The sequence below is a fragment of the Hippocampus bargibanti genome, linkage group LG20, assembly GCF_051943395.1.
Source record: "Hippocampus bargibanti isolate YZ-2025 linkage group LG20, ASM5194339v1, whole genome shotgun sequence".
Classification (NCBI taxonomy): domain Eukaryota; kingdom Metazoa; phylum Chordata; class Actinopteri; order Syngnathiformes; family Syngnathidae; genus Hippocampus; species Hippocampus bargibanti.
This window is the reverse complement of record NC_142753.1, coordinates 1,142,044-1,164,691: the sequence shown is the minus strand read 5'-3', so window position 1 is coordinate 1,164,691 and position 22,648 is coordinate 1,142,044. Positions and strand designations below refer to the sequence as shown.

General features: G+C 40.5%; 1 protein-coding gene across 2 annotated transcripts in view; it reads right to left on the bottom strand.

Moving 5' to 3' along the window:
- asns (asparagine synthetase) overlaps positions 1 to 22,648 on the bottom strand; it is a 50,950-nt gene that overhangs the window by 5,921 nt on the left and 22,381 nt on the right. The window contains exons 20-29 of one of the 2 annotated variants that reach the window (XM_089022813.1): positions 22,522 to 22,608; positions 22,288 to 22,395; positions 20,258 to 20,259; positions 10,061 to 10,313; positions 7,471 to 7,708; positions 5,575 to 5,760; positions 5,391 to 5,492; positions 5,079 to 5,206; positions 4,821 to 4,947; positions 1,833 to 1,939 (exon numbers count right to left, since the gene is read on the bottom strand). In XM_089022813.1, the coding sequence (XP_088878939.1) occupies positions 1,833 to 1,939; positions 4,821 to 4,947; positions 5,079 to 5,206; positions 5,391 to 5,492; positions 5,575 to 5,760; positions 7,471 to 7,708; positions 10,061 to 10,313; positions 20,258 to 20,259; positions 22,288 to 22,395; positions 22,522 to 22,608 (1,338 nt within the window). Of the gene's footprint in view, positions 1 to 1,832; positions 1,940 to 4,820; positions 4,948 to 5,078; positions 5,207 to 5,390; positions 5,493 to 5,574; positions 5,761 to 7,470; positions 7,709 to 10,060; positions 10,314 to 17,414; positions 17,634 to 18,263; positions 18,437 to 20,257; positions 20,260 to 22,287; positions 22,396 to 22,521; positions 22,609 to 22,648 lie in introns of those variants that run through there. The other variant, XM_089022812.1, reaches the window with a different exon arrangement.

Genomic DNA, 22,648 nt, shown 5'->3' with positions numbered 1-22,648 from the left:
TCGCCGGTGTATTCTCTGTTGTTACCCTGTCTCCTAGCAGTACGCAGGTTGGTCCTGTTCGTCCATTTGGTTGTCTTACCTCCTGTTTTGCCCTGCGTGTCTCAGTAAAAATTATTGTCTCCATCATGTATTTCGGATCCAACCCCTTCCTATTTTTCTTTGTCCCTCGAGTCCTATCACCACTCCTAGAGCGGACGTGACAGGATGTATCAGTGGTGGGCCATCAGGGCCAGCAGAGTCTTCTTTGCTGGCCTAAAAATGTCTGAATCATACACTGATCTTAATTATATTTTGTTTATAAATAATTACAAATTGTCTTTCAGCTTCCTTTCATTGCTTTTCCCCTGTTCCGTTGCTTCCAGATGTGTGTTTTCATATTTAAGCATTTAACCAATCACATTTACGCCATAATTTGTTACAAGGGTCAAAAATCTACCTGGATACCTTCACAATCAGTTTTGTGGGACGTGTCACATTAAATGCGGAGTCGGTGACTCTGTTGCTTTAACTAATGTCTGTTGCTTTAATGTATCAGATTTCGAGTTGGTGACGCGCAGGGCCTGCTCGCAAGCCAGGGTAACGTCAAACGTTTTCTCAAACTGTGATTGGCTAGTCAACGGTCAATCATAGTATCACTACCCGCTAGTGACAAGAGCATACTGGCCAGAGCTAGCACACTGTATCTGTAGCGAGCTGTATAAGCAAATACATTGTTGTGTTGGTTTAATTGTGGTTTTGTCAACCCACAACCCACAAAAAATGGATTTGGTTGCAGATTTACTATTAAAGCTATTTTCAATACATCAAAAAAGACATTAAAAAGGGATATCATTAAGAGAGGTCAGAAAGCTCCAAACGTGTCAGAAAATAGCAAATAATATTGTAATTTTATGAGGTTATTATTGATGCTTTACCATCCTGTTGTTCAATCTTCGCTGTCGTGTGAAAGAACTTCTGATCCCAGATGATGAATTCAATTTACTGAAACTTATTGAAAACAATTTACTGACAGTAGAAAACTGTCAGTAGAAAATTGCTTTGATATTTTTTTTCTTTGAAGTAAATTTAGCCCACTTTTTCTAAAATAGAAAATATAGGCTACTGATCGTGCCTTGAATAATTTCTTGGTAAGATCAAAGCATTGTCATCAAATGGTGAGCATAGTTTTTGCTGTGCCGATGACCATTTTGTGTTTGGGAGCCTTTTACTGAGCGAGTTGCTTGTCCTGTAGCCACAAAGGGACATAAGTCTTCTTTTGCCAAAACAAACATGCGGATCAAACCTCTAAAGATGGAGGACATTGATTTGCTGTGGCGACCCCTTGAAGGGAAAAGCTTGCCCAAAGGAAAAGAAGAGGAGATCGTGCCTTGAATAATACCCGTGTCTTTCATGTCATCTTATGAGGATTTTTATATTAAGTTTTGTGTCTGTTGAAAATTAAAGATGACATAAGAAAACACTGCTTTATTTATCTGATCATATTGGAATATATTTGTTAGGTTTTCAGTCGGTTCACTCGACTACATACTACTACTACTACTATTACTACTGTATATGCGTCATTTAAAACATTTTCAATGAAAATTCAATCAGTCCGGCCCTCGGCATATAGCTAAATGTATTATCTGGCCCACCGTCCTTTTGACTTTGACCCTCCTGGGCTAACACATACAACATTCTGTATCAAATTCACACTAACAAATATTAAACTTTCATATCAAGGAGGGCGTCTCAAACTAGTGTCCTGTGGGCCGCAAATTTGAGACCATGCTCTATTCTACAACAAATGTATTCAGCGTTACAAGTGAAGACATTTAGAAAACAAGACTTGCCTTGTGGAAGTAAATATAGCCTTGCGTAAGTTCATCAGAGCCTTCTCCAGAGAAGATCACCACGCTATCAGTCTTCTCGCGAATGTATTTAGAGACCAAGTACATTCCTAGACGGGAGGGATGGGAAAGGGAAGAGGTTGTTTAGATAGGAATATATATATATATACAGGTAACATCCGAGTTGCGACCGGCGTGACATACGACTACCCGTACTTACGACCACGATCGCCAGACCCCTTTTATTTTTTTTTTTTAATTAATTCTACGCCAGGCACCGCAATGTCCTCGCAGCGCAATTTTGGCCAGCCAGTTTCTCACTGTTGCACAGCAATCGATGGCACCGGAGGGAGGGGGGGGGGGGGTCAAAGTGAAAATAAAACAAAAAAACAAAAGTGAAGTGGTGAGAAAATGGATAGACACCACAGTGAAATTTGGACTTGTTTCAATTTTATTGATAGCTCAAAGGGAGAGTGTAGACTGCAAGGTTATTGATGAGAAGGTTTCTTCAGCCGTCATCTGTACAAAAGTGAAGGTCCCGCGCCCCCCCCAACCTGAGAGTAGGGACCTATCATAGCTGTGTCCGGCGCCACTAGGTCTGGACATTAGGGATATATAAATGGGGCCGATACGACCAGTCAGACTTTAGTTCGCTGACGAAGTCTCTTGGATAGGAGGCGAAACGTCCGAAACGTCCGAAACCTTCACTTTTGTACAGATGACGGCTGAAGAAACCTTCTCATCGATGGACCACTCCTGTATGACTGAGAGCTTACACAGACGGACTGCAAGGTTAAAATATCCCCTTCATCAGGCTCCACAAATAACCCGCACAAGCCATCTGTACAATTTGAAGAGAACATACAAGGAAGGGAACCAGCTATTAATGATGTTTCTAGTGTGTCTGCTTGCATCTGTTGCAATATCACAACTTCTAAGTGGCTAACGTCTAAGGACTTTGGCTGCTGCCACATAACACCGTTCCTCAGATCACGATACTGGCTTATGAATGTCAAATAATAGATTTCAAAATCTTGCTTCTGCTCTATAAATCGCTAAATGGTCTTTTTTATCCAAAATATATGCAAAATGTGGTGGAAAGGGGCAGTGTCTGGAATGGCAGCATTTTCCAAATAAATTGAGCTTTGATTCATGGGTATGCACATGCATCATGATTTGTTTGCAATCATTGTTTTGGATGCGAACATACAATCAGTGTCTGGAATAACGTCTGCAACTCTTACGTTGGCCGTAAAACTTAAAAAACGTCTCCGCTCGGGTGGCCAACAACTTCTTCAAGTAAAACAAAAAAAAAACGTACGATTTTGAAATCTTCGTTCTGTTTGGAAATTTCGGAATTTCGGTTCGTTTGGCAATTAGCATACTTGTCACGGCAGCCAATCAGAAGCCTGCTTTGTGCTTCCGGACTTTGCCCGAGCGTTATCAGGTTGTGCATTTGCATATCATTTTCCAAAGTAGATGCACAGAACCTCAGCCCCAGAAGAAAGATTCAAAAGAAGCTAACAACATTTATGGCGCGACAAAACGTAAACGTACATTATCCAGTGACTGTAAAGTGTCCTTGAGAGTTTTGAAAGGCGCTTAGAAATTAATGTATCATTATCATTATTATTATTATTATTATTAAAAGCATGGTGAAAAAAGGAGGCCACGTGGCTAGTAGCAGACGAAGCAACGCAAAGATTGCATTGTGCAACATGACCAACAGTGTATGGACAAACGACAACTGGAGCAAAATCATCAGCAAGGGAGATTTTCCATCAATTAAGCAAGGGAGCATTTGTGGTAGGTACATCCTTCATAAAAAACATCCTTAATACTTTGCAACAAGTTTTTTTTTTTTTTGCGATTAGTCGTCTTATTGTGTTTCAAGTTGTGCAAAATGGGGCAGACAACTTTATGGCCGGACAGGCAACTTTTCAGAGTTGTCTGCCCTGGTGTCCGCTAACTTTTTGTCATGAGTTTCAGACTCTGACACAATGTATTTAATATTCATTGGATGTGCGTGTAATCTGCCCATGTTGTTATTTTCCCTTTATTTTTATTTCCCAATTAGCCAGACAGGACACGGCGGTGATATTCTTCCCTCCCGCTGTTAACTGTTCATGGGGTGTGCTCCTTGGAGAGATGCAATCTTCACATCAATGCAAATACGTGATTGGTTTTCAAGTGGATTCCCTTTTTCTTTTTTATCAGAATTAGAATCATGAAAAACTAAAAAAAACAATGAAGTATTGACTGGCATAAATAATGTCGGTATAAAATTAACACTTCAATTGTTTCAAAATGACTTGAGGGCTTCATAAATAGTATAAAGATAAGGTAGAAAACGGCTTGATTAAAAGGACTGTAAGATTGAAAATGATTGGGAGCGCGACAAATCAAATTACACTCGAAGGGTATTAATAAAGATGAAATTAGATGTATGCGGACATGAAATCATGAGCCAGCTGCAAGAGTGAAGGTGAACGGCAGCACGACGAATCAAATTAAGCTTGCACTGCCCCCATCAATTTGTCGAATCTTTCGAAAAAGCACGTCCAATTTAAACATGGGGCTGAACTAATACCTACAAGCGTCAAAGGTAGAGAAAAGGAGTCAAAAGGAAAGCACTCACTAACTGTCATTACCCTCAGTGGTCATTTAACAAAGGTCAAAAGAAAAGAATAGGGAATGAAACCAAAAATTCTCAAGATACTAAAAGGAGAGGAGTAGCAGTACCTTACATTGCAGGAGTTTCTGAAAAACTACAAAGAGTCCTTTGGCAACACAAAATTCCGACTTATTTCAAACCGATAAACACGTTAAGGCAAAAATGAGTGCATTGTGAGGACCGTGGGGATCAAAAGGTTCTCACGTGTTAAAAATGTCCTCACTACGTATGGGATAAAATGTTAGTGGTCCTCACAAGACTAGTCATACAAACATACACACACACATTTTTGAATGGACTGGTCAGTTTTTACTCACCAACAGAGGCACGAATGGTAGTGATGTCATACGTCTCCAGGCTTACAATGACCTCCTCGACAGCTCGAATTCCTTCTTCTGCGGTAAAGTTCACTTCATGGTGTTCACTACCAATGTAAGCTGCAACCTTTGACACACAACAAACACTTTGAACTGAAAGTTAACGTAGTCATCAATCGGTTTGAAATTAAGAAAAAGATGTGTTTTTTTTTTCCTGATAGCTGTTTACTTCGGAAATAGTCAATTGGACATTCTTACCTTACGGGCAGCTAAGATGTCCGGGCTGTCCTCTGAACCGATTGAAAATGTTTGAATAGGATATTTCAGGCCGCCTTCTTTTGCCAGTTTCACCAACGTAGCGGCAACCAAACTGGAATCCAGACCACCTGAAAAACAGTAAATCAAAAACGGTCCTCTGGTTGACTGCAAAATTATCCATCAAAAATGTCCTCACTACGTATGGTATAAAATGATAGTGGTCCTCACAAAAATAGTCATACAAACACACACTCACATACTCCGTGTAAAATTTGGTGAAAGATAACAATGACAAGTAATGGAAAAAAGTACCTGAGAGAAGACAACCAATCCTCCTCGTGGCCATGAGACGTTTCCTGACTGCATTCTCAAACAAGGTTCTGATGTTGTCCTTCACAATATCTTCATCAAAACCTTTGGTAGTTTAACAATGATCGTTTGACCTTTTTTACTCGTATGAAATGAGACAAACTCAACCACGTCGGCCAATTCATACTTGCGGGCAGTTTCCCCACGTTGTCATAGATGGCGTGAGCGGGCTCATTTGTACATTCGTGAAACTGCTCCAACTGAATGGATTTCACTTTGCCATTGGGCTTCAAATCAAAGACCTCAAAATGTCCCGGAAGAAAAGGGGTGATTTTGACAGGATTGCCCAATGCAGGGAGAACATCCACAAGACCTGGAGGACAATTCACAACTTGGCTTAGGAAAAAGGACATTATCTTCTCTCTCATCGTACAATTTGGTGTTCCCTCGATATTCTAAGATTGGACATTTCATGCATGTTAGTTTCAAAAATCATAAATTGTGTGATTTTCGTACTCGCGACTCTGTTGTGCATGTTAAACTAATGTGTGTTACAAAAGTGTAAATTAAAAGTAAATAAAACAAAAATGCTTTCATTGTTTATTTATACATTCAATTACAATAAAATGTACAGTGATACCTGGGCCTACGAACTTAATTAGTTCCCAGACAGTGTGTAAAGTGAAAAGTGTGTATCCCAAAAATTTGTTTCCCATAGAAAACCATTAAAATGAGAATAATCCGTTCCCGGGTTCCCATAAAACATAATTTTCTACGTTGTAATTTTCTAAACCTTAAAACTACACAAAAAATTGACCTTATGTTATGTATAATAAATGTGGATGGAATGATGGAATGGAGTGGTCAGTTTCATCAGCATTAAACACTTGATGAGGAACGTAGCCTTATTATTTCAATATCTTGAGGAATGATCCATTGAAGGTACTTTCTCTGCGATAATTTTACCTTGTTCCTCATCAATTGTGTTCTGTTTAGCTGGGTTGATAGCTTTTTGAATCAAGTGTACAGATGACTTGTGCGGGTTATTTGTGGAGCCTGATTGATGGGAATTTTAACCTTGCAGTCTACAATCTGCCCTTGAACTATCAAAGTGTAAACGAGTCCAAATTTCACTGTTTTCTCTCCATTTTGTCACTGTTTCTCCGTAGTGTGCCTGTCTCTTTAATGTTTAAACCACCTCCCCTCACTGCTGCGTTCCTGACCAATCACGTGGCCTGAACCGAAGACCGGGGGTTGGGAATAGAGGACAAAAACAGTGGCCACCATTTTCTTGTTAGGAGAACTGGCTTGTTCACGAACGACACATCACTCATTGTGGCCTCCGTGTGTATCCCGAAAAATAGTTCGTATGCCAAGGTAAATTTCTCATAAATTTAACGTTCGTAAACCGAAAAGTTCGTAAGCCAAGAGGTTCGTAAACCGAGGTCTCACTGTACTTTGTTTTTTACATTTTCTTTTGTTTCAGCTTACAAATGAACTGTCAGTATTGTGTCAATAGTTGCTTTACAAAGTCAGTATTGTGGTCAAAATAAGGGAGTCTCCCGACCAAATCGTGAAACTTAACATGCATGAGATTTGTAAACCTTATTCTCTCTCTCACACACACACACACACACACACACACACACACACACACACACACACACACACACACACACACACACACACGCATACGCACACACACACACACACACACACACACACACACACACACACACACACACACACACACACACACACACACACACACACACACACACACACACACACACACACACACACACGCTCTCATACACGTACAGGAAATATAAACTGCATTTCCGTTTATGTTAGCGTCTTTTTAATCATTTCAAATAATGTACGTCGTACTACAACTTTGAGACGGGAATTGTAATCATTTATAAGGGCCAAGGTTGACAGGTATGTGGTCAACTAGCAAAATAATCATTTGTGGCAGCCGTAGTACAAAGCAGGAATTGTAAATGGTGCTTTTCTGCCATCTCGTGGCAACCAAGGAACTCGATTGCATTGAGTTCAGATGTTTTGTGTACTTCTTTCTTACCTTTGGCTTCGGAACTGACTCCGAGCAATCCATTGTCAGTAAGAAGTCGAAACAAAGGACGCACACCATAAGTGTCCCTTCCCAGGCACACTTTTTCTTGAGTTGTGTCCAACAGAACAAAAGCAAAAGTGCCGTCCAGGAGAGACACCGCCTTCTGAATGCCAAAGCGATCGTACAAATGGAGCAAAACCTCACCGTCCACTTCTGTCAGGAAATCAAACTCAAATTGTTTCTTGAGCTGAAAGAACAGGTGGGAAGAAAAACAAGGGTGTCAAATGACAGAAAATTTATATCACGTTGTTACAGACCTTGAGAGTTTTGAGTCAGTGAAATATATTATTATTATTATTATTATTGTTATTATATTATTAGACAAAGCCCCGAGGATCAGAGCATTGTCATTAAATGGTGAGTATAGTTTTTGCTTTTTTTGAATGTTGCTGTGCCGTTGACCATTTTGTTTTTGGGAGCCTTTTACCGAGCGAGTTGCTTGTTCTGTAGCCACAAAGGGACTTAAGTCTTCTTGTGCCGGTCCCAAGCCCGGATAAATACAGAGGGTTGTGTCAGGAAGGGCATCCGACGTAAAAGCTTGGCCAAAACAAACATGCGAATCAAACCTCTGAAGATGGAGGACAGTGATTCGCTGTGGCGACCGTTGAGTTTCAATGGAAATGGGGAGAAACAGACAAATCACATGTCTTCGGTGGGACATTGGTAGAAAATCCCGATTTTGCGTCAAAAAAGGACTCAGTCAAGTAACTCCGGTGACTGAGTCAGAATTTGGTCACCCTCCATGTTTTCACAGAACCGGCTCGGAGAAATATCTCTCAGAGCCAAGCAGAATGTTAGTAGACAACCACGTTAGGCTTTGAGGTCTGCGACTACTTAAATCGGCATCCGCGCTCAGCGTGACCACCAAAATTTGAAAGTAAACTACGTTAACGTACAAAGAAAATCAGCAGCAGATGTTGTGGCAACATGCGGCTGTGCATGGGTTGGAGGCGTTACATAATGTACAGTGAATGTGGGGAAAACGTGGTCTTGACATATGGAGTAAATTGGATGAATCTCGGCACAAGTACCCATTATGTAACTATTTGTGTGAATACATCATATTATTTACATTTGAGTAACCATCTCCATTCTAAATACTGTATAACAACTGAAGAGGTCGAGAACAATTCAGGTTACGCCCAATCCATTAATCGGCTTATTCAACGACAATCCCTCACGATTTATATAGCTCTTTCACAACAGTTGCATCGAAGGGACAGCTATGGTACATTTAAAGGACAACCGACATCACAAGGCACAAAATGGCGCCCTCCAGTGGCCACCTCCACTTCCACAGGCTGATAAATTCCTTATATGGAGCTTGGACGCCCTCTTCTGGCGGCTTTTGGGTGCAACACGGTTCTCAGACCAAACATGTACAGCAAAATACATTGACGTGATGGAAGGACTGCTACAATGTGTCTTTTTTTCGGTCAGGGGGCGATCCTTTCGTGACGTCACGTACGGACTCGTCACCAACTCAAAAACAAGACTTCTTGAATATTTAGAGTGAGTCTTAAAACGTAAAATATCGCTATATGCGGTGGAATCTTATTAAAATACACCCAGTAGAAGTCATTTGAAGCCATTTTACAAATTATGGACAAAACTTGTCCGGAGACGTCGGTTGTCCTTTAACTGGTTTGTGTCAAAAATGAACTCACTTTCCCAACACTGCAACAACCATATGTCCCCATCACGTTCACGTTTAACATGCATGGCCACATTGTTTTTTTAATGATTGTGTGGAAAATAGTCGTGGCTCAGGCCCTCCAGTGCCAAATTCAGTTTTGATCCCTGTTCTTTTATGGGTTTTCTTTCCTGACTCCAGCTTTCCCCCGCTGGCCCCTCCACATTCCAAAAACATGTTTGGTTCGAGATGCTTTGTCTGGTTTTCATTGTTGTTTTTCAATACATTCAACGTGTTACGTTCAGTGATGAAAAAAAGAAACATCCAAAGGCTGAGAATAACGAAGTTGTCTGTCTGTCTGTCAATCAGTGGCGGGCCATGCAAGTCGCTCCTAGGCCTTCAATCGTACTACATCTGAATCAATCCACAGCTACCACTGTAAAAAGTTGTGGTGTGATTTCCTGCACGTCCTGTACTGTACTAGAGGATACAGTTAGACAGGAAATAACTTCTGAAGAAAGAAATACTATCATTAAACTGTTCATGTTTTTACCATCGTATGGATTCATTATACAGTGACACCGTGGCTTACAAACTTAATTGGTTCCCAGACAGCGTGTAAGGCAAAAAGTGTGTATCCCAAACATTAATTTCCCATAGGAAACCATTAAAATGAGAATAATCCGTTTCCAGTTCCCCATACAACATATTTTTCTACTTTCTAATTTCTACTTTCTAATTTTCTAAGCCTTAAAACTACACAAAATATACCTTATTTTATATATAATAAATGGGCTATTATATTATAATTAAAGACATAAATTATACTGTACAATAATCTGAACAATAATCGAGCTGCAATTTATATGAAACCCCAAAAAAGGCAATCGCCTTGTGTATTCTTACTGTGAGATGGTTGTAAATTTCCCCGTTGTAGCACAGCCACAAAGAAGGAAATGTCTTGACATGCAAGGGTTGCATGCCGTGCAGCTGATCCAAAATGGCCAGCCGATGGAAACCAAAGCAGCAGTTGGTGTATCCCTTGATATTTTCAAAGCGGAAGGCGTCTGGGCCTCGGTGTGCGATCTTCATGGCGTTTGTGCACTGAGCTGACAGGCACTCGTCGCTGCCAAACATCGCCCAAATACCGCACATCTTGCTTCTGTGAGAAGAAAAATAAAAACAGGGAGAAATGTTAATGGCAGACTACAAGCTATGGTGAAAAGGCCAAATTCCAGCAGGAAAATGTCAAGTAGGGGTGCCCATTTTGTTGATGGCCATCGACCAGTAGAATGCGCACTGATCCCGAGGAGAAGAGGAGAAAAAAAACTTTGTGCAGGTACAGTGAGACCTCGGTTTACGAACCCCTTGGCTTACGAACTTTTCGGTTGACGAATGTTACATTTATGACAATTTTACCTTGGCATACAAACTATTTTTCAGGATACACACGGAGCTGCCACAATGAGTGATGTGTCATTCGCGAACGAGCCCATTGTCCTAACAAGAAAATGGTGGCCGACTTGTTTTTGTCCTCTATTCCCCGCCCCCAGTCTTCGGTTAAAGCCACGTGATTGGTCAAGAACGCAGCAGTGGGGGATGGAATTACAGACAGAGAGAGAGTGAGGCCGTTCTCCCAAAACCAAAATCGCGTCTTCGGTTAAAGCCACGTGATTGCTCGAGAACGCAGCTGTGAGGGAGGGGAGGGGTTAAACATTAAAGAGACAGGCAGACGACAGAGAGAAAGTGACAAAAACACACACACACACACGAAAGGGAGACGACAGAGCTTAAAACAAAAAACGAAAGTGAAAAAAAACAAAAGTGAAATGGTGAGAAAATGGATCGAAAACAGTGACATTTTGACTCGTTTCCACTTTGATAAAGCTCAAAAGCAGAGTGTAGACTGGAAGGTTAAAAGATCCCATCAATCAGGCTCCACAAATAACCCGCACAAGCCATCTGTACACTTGATGCAAAAAGCTATCAACCCAGCTAAACAGAACACAATTGATGAGGAACTAGGTAAAATTATCGCAGAGGAAGCACCTCCAACGGATCATTCCTCAAAATGGTGAAAGAAGAAGGCTACGTTCCTCATCAAGTGTTTCATGCAGAGGAACTCCATTCCATCAAGCCATCAACGACCATCACAAAGGTAAATGAAACCACTTTATTATACAGTACAGTTTATTTCTTTATTTATAATATAATAGCCCATTTATTATATATAAAATAAGGTATATTTTGTGTAGTTTTAAAGGACAACCGACGTCTCCGGACAAGTTGTGTCCATAATATGTAAAATGGCTTGAAATGACTTCTACTGAGCATATTTCACAAAGATTCCGCCGCATAAAGCTATATTTTACGTTTTAAAACTCGCGCTGAATATTCCGGAGTCCTCACCCTACGTCACTGAAGGAACGCCCCTCACCGAGAAAGGACATACCTTGCATCACTTCAATGCATTTTGGGTACTTTGTTTGGTCTGAAAACTTTGTGTTGATCCATGTTATGGCGAAATTAGAAACACATGAATAACGCGATAGTGAATCGTTATGTGTTGCACCAAGACTACTATTTGATACAAGTTGACACAAATTTCCAGCAGACAAATCAGCCCATTTCCAACAGAGCTTTGGCGCCATCTTGTGCATTGTCTGGGACGCTACATTTCAGTCCTCATGGCTCGAATTGATCTGGAAGGACTTCTTTAATCAATGGCAAATATTCATGCTTTCCTCTTCACAACTATTTGAATCATATTCATAACTGGATGAGAAACAAGAAAGCATCTTCTCCGAAACTGAAGCCAGTTTTAATTCGAGAGCAAGGCAAGACGTCCTGGCGTGACGTCACGAACAAGGGGGCGGGACCTTCTGAAACTGGCCATTTACGGGGTCATTTTGAAGTAGTTTTGGGACACTTTAACTCATTTTGATTGGTGTTTTGCATTTAACAAAAAATGGTGTCGGCTGTCCTTTAAATGGCCATCGGGTGGAAACCTGGATCCATAATCTTCTTTTAAATCACCACATCATAATGTCAACTTTTGCCAGCACCGTCTGACAACCTGTCAATCAACTGTCGCCTCACAGGCGCGTGTAACCAAAAGTTGCAAACGTGTAACATGACCAAATAAAAGAGCGACTGACTGACACAACCACAATGCACAAATGTACGAACCCTCAAGTCACGTGTGTGACCTATACGTCCGTAAAGTACGTTGATTGGTCCATGTACGCACGTCATCAACAATTTCCAAACGCAAGTCTGGGGACCTGTCTTAATAATATGTAATTACACAGTTAAACCACAAGAGGGCGGTGTTACCACAAGTTCAAGCGAACCACTCACATTTTATTGACAGCATTATGAAATGACTGGCGAATTAAATATCATTATCCTGGATTGAGATGGTTCCTTGCAATGTGCTCAAATAAAACCAATAAGTGGAAATAATATCTATGTGTGTGTGTGTGTGTCAGTGACGTGCAGTCAGGGGAGGCAGGTGAGGCCGTGCCTCACCTGTCATCATGGAAGTATCAAATGACAAAATAAATTAAACGGTTATTTTTATTTAGGGATTTGTACTTTAACATTCTTTTTCATTTAACGTCACCATTTTTGGATTTTTTTTTCAAATACTAAGTAGAGACGAGCGGTGAGGCAGCAGCCAGCTGAGCCTCACCGTGGATTGCGCAATCACTATGCTTACTGTGCTGGCTTGCTCTGCAGTGAGACCGCATTGCTGTCCCTCTTCATATCGCTATTAAGGTGTTCAAAAGCCTTTTAGTATGTGGACTACATTTCTACACTTTAGCTGGTGTATATAATGTACAGTCATTGTACATTATAAACACTGTACTAGTGTTTATTTTATTTTATTTTGATCAAAACTGTGCATAGGTGAGGCACACAGTTCTCCTGCCTCATGACAGGGGGCGCTGGTGATTAGAGATTCTCCTCGGCTGCAGAGTAATAGAATTAGTGACAGCAAGCTACAGTAAACAGTTAGCAAGTTAAGTGCAACCATCCAGTCATTTTTTTCATGTTGCTTGGCCTTATTTTTAGAATGGAGGATTACATATCGAAATTGAAAGAATTTTCTAAACTGGACTTTCAATCGAAGCAGGAGGTAATAATTCAAGGAAGACCAACACCGGACTGTATAGCTCACAAACGGTGAGAGATGGATGTAAATCTCCTGGACAGCTTCTCAGCTTTTTGTTCAAGAAGGATCTCATTGAAACTATTCCTGAAGCGACAAAGTTGCTCCAGCTCGTGCTCACTGTTCCAGCTACTACAGCATCAGTGGAGCGCTCATTCTCAGCACAAAAGACTGAAAACGTGTATACAGTCGCAACAGGACTGATCAAGGACGACTTTCTTCACTGGCAGTTATCTCCATTCAGACAGAGAGACTTGGACTTCATTTATAAGTCAAGGTAACTTGATAATAACGTTTTTTTTAATCTTTTTTTCTATGCTACAGTTTGTATACAGTATCTAAAGCACAGGTGTCAAAGTCAAGGCCCGCGGGCCAAATCCGGCCCGCCACATCATTTATTTTCGGCCCGCGAAAGCAAATCAAACTTGTTAAATTCCATGATGATTGCTAAAATCTGAGCCAAAATGTCATATTTTTGGACGTCAACCACAATAAAAGTCATTATTCTTGACTTCAGATTTGAAAACGAGTTATTCATTAATTTGCTGTGTGCTCTATATGTAATATTTGAAGGGATTTAAACATTCTAATGGCTTCCCCAAATTCATAACGGCCCTCGAGAGGAAACCATAACTACAATGTGGCCCGCGGCAAAAAATGACTTTGACACCCCTGCTCTAAAGAATGCTGACATGACATTTTAAACAAAACACGTTAACTGTTGCCAATCAAATGGTGAATAAGCTACTCTGTGGAGTTCATGTTTGTAAATCTGACTGTGATGACATCAGAGCCTCACCAGCCATCAACCTCACCACACGTCACTGGTAGGGATGTATGCGTGCATGCATGTGTATATGTATACATATATATATATATGCATATATATATATATATATGTATATATGCATGTATATATTGTTTGGCGAAATTAAAAATGTTAATTCCTCAAAGGTATTCTTGTCAGAGTTCCTTTAAGGGGTTTAATAGCTTTTTACATTCTATGAACTAACACAACAGAACGACGGCGACCTCTGTCAAAGGTATAAATCCTAATTTGGATCAGTATTAGCAATAATTGGTATATTACTGAGGAAAAACATTTTCGAAACAGGACAGTGAAAAAAAAGGTGTTTGTCGTAATCCGGTTTCACAACTCCATGTAAAATGTGTAATTGCAGAACACAAACGACGATGCGCACAGACACAAACGTCCCGGCTGAACCGAAGCAATCAATTGCACATTCATTTCATTCAACATCATGAAAATACGCTTCGGGGTGTCTCATTTGTAACGGCTAATTTTAGATGGTTCAATAATGTGTAACAGTGTCGAAGTGAGTTTTTTTTTTCTGTTAACGCAATAAAAACAAATAACAAAGGCAAATAATAATCATCATAATAATAATGATTATTATTATTATTATTATTATTCTAAATTTCAACCAAGGTGTGTGAGCAACAAGGCTGCAGAGTCTTACCTTGTTGTTTTTGGAGTCTTCTCAAGTAGCGGAACTTGAACTTGTCTGTGCTGGGTTGACGGTGCCTCTGCAATTGGGCCAGCATTCTTTCATGCAATCGCTTCCTTCTCCAGAAACTGGGCGTTACATAATCAGCTGAGGTGTCCAATTACAAAAGAATTGGGGGGGGGCCCATCACACTGACACTCACACCTTCTCTGACTCTCCCCCCTCTCACTCTATCCCTCTACCCCACCCTGCCTCCCTGGCCCTCTCCACACACACAGTACATATTTTTACATATACACACACACATATATATATATACATACATATATGTATATACACACACACACACACACACACATACATACATATATATATATATATATATATATATATATATATATATATATATATATATATATATATATATACAGTAAAGTCTCGTTATATCGATATTCAAGGGAGTCCGAAAAAATATCGATATAACCGGGACTATCGATATATCCAACCCTGTTTGCATGTCATTTTCTCCGTGCGTGCATATAAATAGTATCGATATAACCGGGACTATCGATATATCCGATATCAATATAACCAGACTTTACTGTATATATATATAGCCATCAACGACCACCACAAAGGTCAATAAATCAACTTTATTATACAGTACAGTTTATTTCTTGAATTACAATAGCACATTTATTACACATAAAATGTATAATAAATGTGCGGAAGACATCGTGGAGCTTGTTGCTGACCATAATGAGGTCCTCAACACACAGGATTTGATTTGCTAAGTGGAATGATGCGCATGCAGGCATCACTCTATTCCGGATCAACTGGGGAGTAAAGTGAAATATAATAATCTAGCCAGCATGTGTCTCCGACATGAATTTAACGACGACACGGGTTAGCCAGTCCCATTTAAAATCACAATCGTTTAAATCCAAGTTTGGCGCTGTTGTCTTTAGATGAGCAAACAGAGGGCGAAAGTCAATGGGATGGATACACAAGGGCCACTCGGACCACAGTCAATCACAACTTAATAATAATAATTATAATAAGAGTAATAATAATACATGTCATTTGTGAGCGCCTTTCAAAACTCTCAAAGTCACTTTAAAGTCACAGGAGAAGTTTTTTTCTGTGGGTGAGCAACGGCAGCCACATGCGCCAGCGTTCACTCAACCCGGAAGCTCGCTAGCTAGTTAAAAGCTCGCTGCCAAGATAGCTAGCTCGATAAGCAACTAATTAGCTAATAGAAAGCAAATAGATACTCGCCAGCTAGTTAGTTAGATAGCTAATAGACAGCAAATATTAATAATACTATTATAATATTCAGCGCTGAATATTCACGGAGTCTTGTTTTCGAGTTGATGACGAAGCCCAAAGTGAGGTCACGGAGGGAACGCCCCTGACCGAGAAAGCGACACACAATGCATTTTGGGTACTTTGTTTGGTCTGAAAACTTTGTGTTGACTTTCTGATCTTTTATTGAAATTCAAGAAAATTATGTCATCCAAGATTATATTTCCTCCAGAATCAGTGAAAAAAAAACATGTTTTAATCACTTAAATCACTTTTAATCACTTAAACAATACAGTGATTAAAACATGTTTTAATCACTGTATTCAAACACACAAGACATGATTTGAAATTGAACAAATGAATCAAGCTTCAGTAACTGCTAAACTGCAACAATAATACAATATAGCTGTGTGCTTTCAGGGAAGAGACCAAAAATGATGTGTATTATATTATTATAAAATATGTGACTATTGGTGGTAAGATGAAATTCACGGAATGTGGTCAATTTCCAAGGAAGAAAAGTATCCAAACGATTAATCAGGTATCAAAACTAATAAAAAAAAAAATGTTTTCTATTGATTGCTGTATACGAAGTACACTGGTGAATTTATTTCATTTTTTTTTTTAAATCCTCTATTATTGTTTTTCTAACGGTCTGCCAATTTTTGCCCCGGACTGTGTATGTGTTGCATTTTAAAGTATATGTAAAACATTTAAAAAAGTACAAAGTGGCATCAATGCAGTCAAGCATGCATTGATGTATTTTATCCCCCCACGCAGGTGGTGCATGGTTACTGTAATTCGAACCGGAAATTTAGTTTTAGAAATAATAAAAGTTGCTGCATTAATCTAAAAAAACATTGTTGCAATAGAAAATTCGAATAGAATAAAGAAGCAAATTTTAATTGTTTCTTACTATAAACTCTTGCAAGGACGGACGGCCTTGTATTCTTTTCAAACCTGCTAAAAATCCATATCTGCTGTACAATATTAATATTTAACATAAAAAAAATAGCTTTTTTCAGGAATCAAATTTTCTCAAATCGTAACAACGGCCACTTTATAACCTGATGAAACAAAGGCTCGTCTGATTTGATGCCAAAACCGGTCGGTCGGTCGCGTGTAGCAGAACCCCCAAACAGCGCAAACAAGAACATGTTTGAAATCCGTGCATAGAACTGAAGTACACATCAAAAACATGCAGGAAGAATTTAAATCTGTTAATGTAAAACTTGACAAAATGGATGCAATGGACAAGAGCTGTCAAACTACAGAAATTCCCACAATTTTTCGGAATTTCTATTTTTGCGTAGGACATTTTGTCAAGAACATTACAGCGAGACTATTATTGCATATAATATAATATAATATAATATGATGTAATAAGATAAAACATGTTTAACATGATGTTTTTCTTTACAGAGGTTTGGAACAGGCTCCTGGTTGCCACATGCGCAAATCCACCAAAATCTGGTTAAGCTTCGACAGCCACAAATTGCGTTCGTCCTTTGTGTCTGCGCTCAGCCAATTTCTGCAAACAACAAAAAACAAAAGTGTCTGTCAGTTTGTGAAAGGAAACATTTTTGGGTAAAATCATATTAAGCTCATGTCACATGCGAATGAAAAAAACTGAAATCTTGTACTGTAAATAGCACAGCCACCTTATGTTGATGCAGTACAGCTACATATGTCAACAATATATCTTAGCGAAAGAAAATAGATGGCTTGAAAGGGGAGTAAAAGAAGCTATATTCATAACACAGCAAAACCCTTCACTAAATCGCCATGGTGGTGGGGTTTGGATCGTTCTTACAACAGGCTTCTTAGCCTGATGAGGTGATACCAGAGCAAATGGGGGCAATCAGGTCAGTCGTAGACCCCATAATCAGGCAGGACAATAGAAGTAATCAGTGTAGTCCCAGGGTATAGTCCTCTGCTCCCCCCAACCTGAGAGCAGGGACCTATCATAGCAGAGTCCGGCACCGCCATATCTGGACAGTAGGGATATATATATATATAGGGCCTAAACTACCAGTAAGACTTTAGTTTTCTGAGCGAAACGTCCGCTTCAAAGAAGCACAGATGACGGCTGAAGAAACCTTTTCATCAATCCTAAACAATGTAACTTAATAGCTATTCATGATTGAGAAACAGTACTTACTTTGTAACACACATGGAATTTTGGCATTGACTGACAAGCGTCTCTTTGTCATCTTGTTTCTGTGGTCTGACTGTGACAAGTTCAAATGTGTTTGGTCTGGCACAAAACTCTCGTTTGACTGGGTCCACCCTCTTACTGATGCAGTTGGCAAGATTGATACGGCCGATGGGATTCTGTGAACAAGCACGAGTAAAGACAAACAAAGACAGTAATTCAGATCAACTGATTTTGGTGTATTGCACTTTTCTCAAAGTGTGACCGCCTCAGGCAGAACTTTGAGGATGTAGTTTGCTTTTTGTATTTGGGAAATATCTGATCAATAAGTCTTCCTGCTTTGACAAGATTTTGAAAGTGTTGTAAAACTTGCACTTGAGAAAATCAAAGGTACAGAGTTTTAAAGGACAACCGACGTCACTTTTTTGTTTCCTAACTGACATCAGAAAAACGTTTCATAGCATCTAAAATACCCAAAACACGCAGTCTGATATTTTTATTCAAATGCAAAACACCAATCAAAATGATTTCAAGTGTCCAAAATCTGCAAAAAAATTGAGCTGCGAATTGGGCATTTTCAGAAAGTCCCGCCCCCAATTCGTGACGTCACGCCAAGACGTCTTGCATTGCTGGAGAATCAAAACAATGGCTTCAGATTTGGAGAATATGCTTTCTTGTTACACATCCAGTTATGAATATGATTCAAATAGTTCTGAAGAGGAAAGCATACATGTTTGCAATTGATTGATTGATTGATCTGTGTCTTTGTTTTGTCATATTGTCTCTATGCTGTCATATTATTTGGTATTTAGTTTTTTTTTGTTCTTTTGACTTCAAGACGGCACCGCGAGAGTGGCTGCCTTTCCAGCAGCTCATGTATTTCGTTTTTCTACTTTCATTCCTTTCATCACTTTGCTGCTGTGAAATGTAAATTTCTCCACTGTGAGACTAATAAAGGCATATCCAATCCAATTAAAGAAGTCCTTCCGTGTCATTTTGAGACGTCTGGACTGCAATGTAGCGTCCCAGAAAAGAGGCAGAAAATGGTGACCAAGCTCCCTGTAAGGAATTAATCAGCCCGTTTCCACAGGCAGACAAATTCCTATGGAGCTTGGCCGCCCTCTTCTGGCTCTTTTTGGTCCAACATGATGTTTTCAGACCAAACAAGCACAGAAAAATGCATTGACGTAATGGAAGCACTGCTTGATGTGTCCTTTTTTCGGTCAGGGGCGTTCCTTCTGTGACATCACGTACGGACTCGTCACCAACTCAAAAACAAGACTTCTGGAGACCTTGGCTTACGAACTTAATTGGTTCCCAGACAGAGTGTGTAAGGCGAAAAGCGTGTATCCCCAAAAAGTTTCCCGTAGGAAACCATTAAAATGAGAATAATCCGTTCCCAGGTCTCCATAAAATATAATTTTCAACTAAATTAGCCTTAAAACTACACAACATACCTTATTCTATGTATAATAAATGTGCTATTGTATTGCAATGAAGGATAATACACTGCACTCTATAATAGAGTCACTTTATTTACATTTGTGATGGTCGTTGATGGCTTTTAATTGACACCTGTTGCTTTCTGACTTGTAAGATCTTACGAAACTGTGGAATCACATTATCATTCATTATGTTGATGATTCTCATAGCCTTTTCTGGATGGAACTGTTTAATAAAACCCTGCACATCATTCCACTTAGCAAATCAAATCCTGTGTGTTGAGGACCTCATTATGGTCAGCAACAAGCTCCTCAAAGTCATCTGCATCCACTTCGCGTCCCATGTTCTGGAAACAATGGAAACAATGTCGTCCAAAACAACAGAGTCATGACGATCAAATCCTTCAAAGTCCCTCTCAAGGATGCATGCGGGCCACATGCTGCTTTCAAGCCTCGAAAGCAAACATCATGCCAAGCCTTTTCTATCAGCTGGACACAATGATACACATTGAAATGGACTTGGCATATCCATGAAGCGGCTAAATCAGACAAACGCACACCTCGTTCGTGTTTCTCAATGATCTTCTCCTCGACTGTAATTTTCTTTTGTGTCTTCTTAGGCTGAACACGAGCCTGTGGTGTCTTTCTTTCTCAAAAAAGCAAAAGTATCTGTAAAAAAAAAAACTCCTTGGAGGCGATCGACGTCTCTCTCTCTCTCTCTCTCTCTCTCTCTCTCTCTCTCTCTCTCTCTCTCTCTCTCTCTCTCTCTCTCTCTCTCTCTCTCTCTCTCTCTCTCTCTCTCTCTCTCTCTCTCTCTCTCTCTCTCTCTCTCTCTCTCTCTCTCTCTCTCTCTCTCTCTCTCTCTCTCTCTCTCTCTCTCTCTCTCTCTCTCTCTGGATCGACGTGTGCATTCAGAGAAAGGGGGTGTGGAAAGGCAGGCCGGCAGGGGCGCTTTTCGCTCTGTGCTTTGGTGTTCTTCGGCGGAAGATTACTCCACCAGCCAAGGTGGGGATTGTGTATCGCAAAAAGTAGTGCGTAATCCAAAGATTAATTTTCAGAAATTTAACGTTCGGAAACCGAAAAGTTCGTAAGGCAAGGCGTTCGTAAACCGAGGCCCCACTGCATTCAGCGCAAATTTTAAAACGTAAAATATAGCTAGCTATATGCGGTGGAATCTTTTTAAAAAAGTCATTTGAAGCCATTTTACAAATTATGGACACAACTTGTCCGGCGATGTCGGTTGTCCTTTGGATTGGATTTGCCTTTATTAGTCTCGCAGTGGAATAATTTACATTTCACAGCAGTGTCAACTCATTTTTTTGCCTTGGGCCACATTGTAGTCATGGTTTCCTCTTGGGGACATTAGGAATTTCGGGAAGCCATTGGAATGTTTAATCCCCTCCAGATATTACATATAGAGCGTCCATCCAAGTGATAAATAACTAGTTTCACATTTTGAAGTAAAAAAATAATGACTTATTGTGGTTTACATGGGACAAGACACAATATATGTGTGTGAATGAGAGGGATCCAAGTGCAAGAGTGATGCTACAGGGAGAAGAGATAAAGAAGGTGGAGGATTTTAAGTACTTGGGGTCAACTGTCCAGAGCAATGGAGAGTATGGAAAAGAGGTGAAGAGAAGTGTCCAGGCAGGTTGGAATGGCTGGAGAAAAATGTCAGGTGCAATAGTGATAGAAGGGTTTCAGCGAGGATGAAAAGAAAGGTGTATAAGACAGTGGTGAGACCAGACATGGTGTTTGGACTGGAGACAGTGCCACTGAAGAAAAGACAGGAAGCAGTGCTGGAGGTAGCAGAGCTGAAGATGTTGAGGTTTTCTTTGGGAGTGACCAGGTTGGATAGGATCAGGAATGAGTACATTAGAGGGACAACTCATATTAGAGGCTTTGGAGAGAAAGTCAGACTGAGATGGTTTGGACATGTCCAGAGGAGAGAGAGTGACTACATCGGGAGAAGGATGCTGAGCCTTGAACTGCCAGGTAGGAGACCGAGTGGAAGACCACAGAGGAGGTTTATGGAAGTTGTCAGAGGACATGAAGGGAAAAGCCGAAAGGAAGCGGTAGGCGTCTGCGCTCGGGATCACCGCAACAAAAACGCCGTGTCGGGTCACGCCACGGCCGGCGCCACAGCCTCCTTGAGATAGTTCGTTCTGCTTCGGGGTGAGGTGGCGGGTTGAGTGCATCGGCGCCACAGACGGCCGTGGGGTCGGGCCGCGCATCGGTGCGGAGAGCGAGGGTAAGGACGGGGAGAGGGCAACCAGTAGAACACCGGCGATCCAGTCCCCCGCCTGACTCCGTGGCATCCGAATCAGATCGTTTGCAAGTCATTTAGCACCGAGTCTCTGTTCAACATTTTGAATGTATTTCGACTTACGACCATTTTGACTTACAACGGTTTGGTCGGAACGGAACTTGGTCATAGGTCGTAGGTCGGATGTATATAAAATGAAATGAAAAAAATCTATATATTAAAAATATAATAGTGACCTTGAAGCGGTTGCTGCTTGGGCCCTAAGAGTGACTAAAAATCTGCAGAGAAGGCGTATGCTTTTTGGTGAATGGAGCTTTACCTTTCTCTTTTCATCATCTGGGTAAGTCCAGTAGGCAATACAATATCCCGATAAGACACACCATCTTCGGTGCCAGGCTCCAAAGCCACTAACGTCTTCAAACATGGTCTAGAGGAAGAAGTCACAGTAATATAATTTGCCAAAGATATATGAGCTACATTTCTTGATACACCATAGCGAGTAAACTGGACTATCCCATACAATTCTGGTACATCACAGGGCGATTTGACTTACCAGAAAACCTCGCTCTTCCACCTGCGAACCAACTTGGCACTGCATCCTGAGGTAGATGTGACCTTCCAGAGCAGACATGAACGGGACCTTTTGCCCAAAAGCAAACGAACAGGGTGAAAAATGATGA